Source organism: Sphaeramia orbicularis, chromosome 14 (genome assembly GCF_902148855.1).
Source record: "Sphaeramia orbicularis chromosome 14, fSphaOr1.1, whole genome shotgun sequence".
NCBI lineage: Eukaryota > Metazoa > Chordata > Actinopteri > Kurtiformes > Apogonidae > Sphaeramia > Sphaeramia orbicularis.
Window position 1 is genome coordinate 19,103,341 of NC_043970.1, and position 4,540 is coordinate 19,107,880.

General features: G+C 44.1%; 1 protein-coding gene across 1 annotated transcript; it reads right to left on the minus strand.

Annotated features, from left to right (window-relative positions):
- On the minus strand, positions 1-4,540 carry LOC115433294 (uncharacterized). The gene is made up of 3 exons (XM_030154619.1): positions 4,322-4,540; positions 961-1,094; positions 1-868 (listed from the first exon to the last, which is right to left on the minus strand). The coding sequence occupies exons 1-3, from the start codon at positions 4,538-4,540 to the stop codon at positions 1-3; spliced, it is 1,221 nt and encodes a 406-aa protein (XP_030010479.1).

Genomic DNA, 4,540 nt, shown 5'->3' on the forward strand with positions numbered 1-4,540 from the left:
TTATGCAATAGCCTCGAACATTCCTCCCTTAGACACATGATCTATGCCATATGTCAGCTTAGCAAACCAGGGGAAGAAATGTTTGGGCAGACAAGGTCGCCCATCAGCTGCCCGCCACACAGAAGAAGAATCCACTGCACAGCCACAAGAAGCCCAGATGCACCTTTTGTCAGGAGTGGCAAATGACTGCGTGTCGGGAAGGGAGGCGGGAGGAGCCCCAGAAAAAAGCTGAGACAAAAAGGAGGAGGCAGGCTTCATAGAAGCAGCAGCCCTGGCAGCTGCGTCCGCTCGGGAGTTCCCCTGTGTGACCTCAGAGTCATCCTTCTGATGTGCCTGACATTTCACAACTGCAATAGCAGAGGGAAGAAGAACAGCATCCAACAAATTTGCCACAAGAGATGCATTAAGGATCGGCTTACCGTCTGACTTCAAGAATTTGCGGTGTTTCCACAGGGCCCCAAAGTCATGAACCACGCCAAAGGCATACCTGGAATCAGTATAGATAGTGACAGAACAGCCCTCAGCCAGCTTACAGGCCTCAGTCAAAGCGACGAGCTCAGCCGCCTGTGCTGAATAATGTGAGGGCAGGGGGCCTGAGGAGACCGTGTCAACGGACGTGCACACCGCAAAACCAACCCTATTTGTTCCCGAAGTGTCCTTAAAAGAGGAACCATCTGTGAAGAAAACAAAGTCAGGGTTTGAAAAAGGCACATCAGTGGTATCAGGGCGGGGGGAACATGTCTGTTCCAAAGCGGTCTCACAACAATGAGGGTGTCCATCCTCAGCAGTGGGAAGAAGTGTGGCGGGGCTGAGCGTGGTACAGCGCTTCACGGTGATGTTTGGCATGTCTAGAAGAACGGTGGTGTACCTACGCCACCGGGCCGCGGACAGGTGCGAGGTCTTTTGCTGTAAAAAATGATAGAGACAGAATGTGGAACCAACACAGTCAAAGGGTTATACCCGACAATGTGACGTGACGCAGCCACAGCTTTTTCACATGCAGCGACGGCACGGAGACAAGAAGGAAGACCAGCAGCCACGGAGTCAAGTTTAGCGGAGAAATACGCCACCGGACGCAAGCAGTCACCGTAAGCCTGCAACAGAACAGAAGACATGAAACCTCGCTTTTCATCCACAGTCTGAGTGGAAGGTTTGGTTGGATCAGGGAGGGCCAAGACAGGGGCAGAACACAAGGCAAAAAATAAAATGCATGGTGTCCAGCTGAGTGGACATTTTTGTAACTCCATGAAAAGTAGGTTCATTGAAAAAAAAAAAAAAATTAATCACATTGTTTTTTTTTATTCATGCCTAAAGAAGAATAAAAACATTGGAAAAAAAAAAATCTTGATTAAAATTCTCATAATTCATGCATGAAAGGGTTAAAAATCCAGAGGGCCCAGTGTTCCTCCTCCATGCTAAGTCAGCTGGTCCGTCCTCTCACTGTCAGTAAACGGTCTATGTCATGGGTCAGCAACCCTGGTCCTACAGAGCCACTATCCTGCATGTTTTAGATGGTTCCCTCTTCCAGCACACCTGACAGTCATTATCAGGCTTCTGCAGAGCTTGATGATAGGCTTATCATTTGAATCAGCTGTGTTGGAAGAGGGACACATCTAAAACATGCAGGATAGTGGCTCTCTAGGACCAGGGTTGCTGACCCCTGGTCTATGTCATGGCACAGTGACCTAACCTTAGGAAAAACGGAGAACTGACCCGCCAGCTTAACAGTAAACGGCTAAAATTTGCTTGGAGGTCTTATTTCTGTCTTTGTGCATAAGAAATCAATATAAGTGAATCCCCAAAGGAACTTTGTGTTGGTAAATGCAAGTTCTGCAAATGTACAGGATTTCAGTTCTGTTCAACATGTTGATGGTCATATGGACTATGTTTTCAGCTCAAAAATGTCCAGTTTCATCACAATTAATGCTATATTTTCAGGTCACAAATGGCCAAGTTATATTTTAACTGAATTTACCTGAAAAACAAATATTCTATTCTTTTAGACACATTTAGTGTGTTTGTGTCAGCTGTTATTGTTTTAGATCCACAATACTGACATGTATGAATAAGAGGAGAATTAGCAATAGTAAGTCCGTAAGTTTATTACTAATGAAGTACTGGTACTGACCAGATCATCATGGGCAATGTCACGTCCGTCCACCAGCAAAAGTTTTCACATACACCTGCTATTACAATCCAATATTTATGAAAATGTAGGTTCCACTGTCAAATATCAGTAGTCTGTGCATAAATGGATTAGCATTATTTCAACACAGTTCTATGCATTTCTTACTACTTTCTTTTGACAAAAATGGCCACTCATTTGACCCCCTAAGGAAATTTTAGCCGTAATGTAAATGTAAAGAATTATGTTTACCGAGAACCATCATGTTAGCTCTCCTCTGCCAGGCCAAGCCACTGCACCGCTTCCAACTGCCTCTGCCCCACTAAACTAAGCTCAGTTGTCAACAGCCCTCTTGAAAGCATACACTTTAGACTGAAGTTGACACAAAACATACGCTGTGTGTACATTTCAATAAATATGACCACATATAAAATAATATTCGCCAACAGTCGTGTAGCTAACGTAAGTGGTAACTTAAGCTAATCTTAGCATTGACACTGACAGATTCATGTTGCTCGGTGCTAATAGCATAGAACAGCTCGGCTCTGTGAAAACAGTGCATAAAGTAATTCTGAATAACGTTGCATAAGATTGAATTCATCCTTACCTTGTACAGAGTGGTCCAAAGCAGCATTATTCTAAGAGTCCCAGTGAAAAAATGTCCGAGTGCAGATGAGGTTTTCCTCCTAAAGCAGGAGCCCAGGAGTGTTTGTAAGAAGTCAACATGACTGATCTATGTTAGGAGGAAGAATAGAATTAAATTGTGTTGTATATGTTATGAATTCAATTGTGCTGTATATGCCAAGTACATATTCGAAAAGTGAACAACCCTCCCTTTCCCCTTTTTTCAGTGTGTTTACATTTGTTTCTGTTTCCTTCCTTCTGGAGGTTCAACTGACGTGGAAAACCCGTTCGTCAGATCAGACCAAATCACTATATTCTAATACTGATTCACTGGAACTGAATACTAAGTCCTGTTCCTAATAGAAGTTAAAAAAAAAAACCCTCACACTTGGACTCAAAAAAGAAGAGTTGAGTCAGCCCGTCTTCAGCAGCCTTTTCCATGGGTTTCTTCATGAAGTAAACACACGGGTCGGTTCTCCGGAGAAGAGCCGACAAGCTTTTCTACCCTTTTTCCCATCCTTCTAGAAGGTTCGGGCTGTTTTTCCACTGGCAGAAATTATCTTATGATTTCTATCCCCTTCCGAAGCTCTTGTTTTCTTATTCAAATTATCTTTGGTCAGGCACATCGGTGTTGTTTACCCTACTTGCTACATACACACACACTAGGTCATTTTCGGTCTTCTTATCACTTATTTTGTTTCTTCTCAATTAGGTAGTGCAGCTAACAGCGGACCAGCGGCTAACAGCGGACCAACGGCTAACAGCGGACCAACGGCTAACAGCTGTGCGGACACCTGCCGGGCAGACTGACTGTGGCCTTGGGCACACTGCCAAAGGTTCCATAAGCTGGCACCTGCAGGGCCCACTCCATGAAGAAAACAAACAGAGGATCCTTCTACAAAACAGTGTAAAAATGACTGAATATGTGAATCCCTGTGGTGGTGCATCCATGAAATAAAGGTATCCCTCCGTTTTGCAAATGTTTCCCAGTTTAATAGAGTACTTTGGATTGAGCTAAAACTAGAGCTGCACAATTAATCAAACTTAAACTTACAAGAAATATTGCTTTGATATTTACCCTAAAAATTATTGACAACTTGGCATTTATGTCAGTCACAATATGTCAAATAACATGAAATGTCAAGTTCTACAAGCTGTAGATGTGTTATGACATTGTTATATGTCTATTAAAAAAAAGGAAAAAGAAAAAAATTCTTTAATATAATTATAAATATAATATAATATAATTATAAATTTAATATATTTTATTTGGTTTAAACATACAAAAAAGGAGTGTGGGCCTTCCCCCTCCCATGCATTCATCCATTCACCCCAATTAAGGCGTCTGCACAGCATAAAAAAATTCTCTCCCCCTATTAAAATATAGAATATTTAACATTCTATAGATGACGTAATTTTGACGTTAGCCAAGCCATACCCAAAAGGGCAGCACGCCAGCTCAGCGACCCTCACCCATGCTCACCCACCCTTACTCACACACCCTCCCTCCACACCCTACTGGAGTCGACACGCCTCCAGGGGCGGGTGAACCTTGTCGCCCTACCAACCAACCTCAACAAGGCCCATTGGCCCCACCCACTTCGACGTGTGCCCCTGGCAACGTACTAGCACCGCATCCCACACACCAGCCACGCTACTCCAGCCCGGCCAGCACAGCACTGGACCAGGGATGATTATGTTCTTCCAGACGTGGGCGGAACCTATCACCCTACCAGCCACCTCGATAGGCCCGTTGGCCCCACGCCCTTCCGCTCGCACCCTGAGTACCAT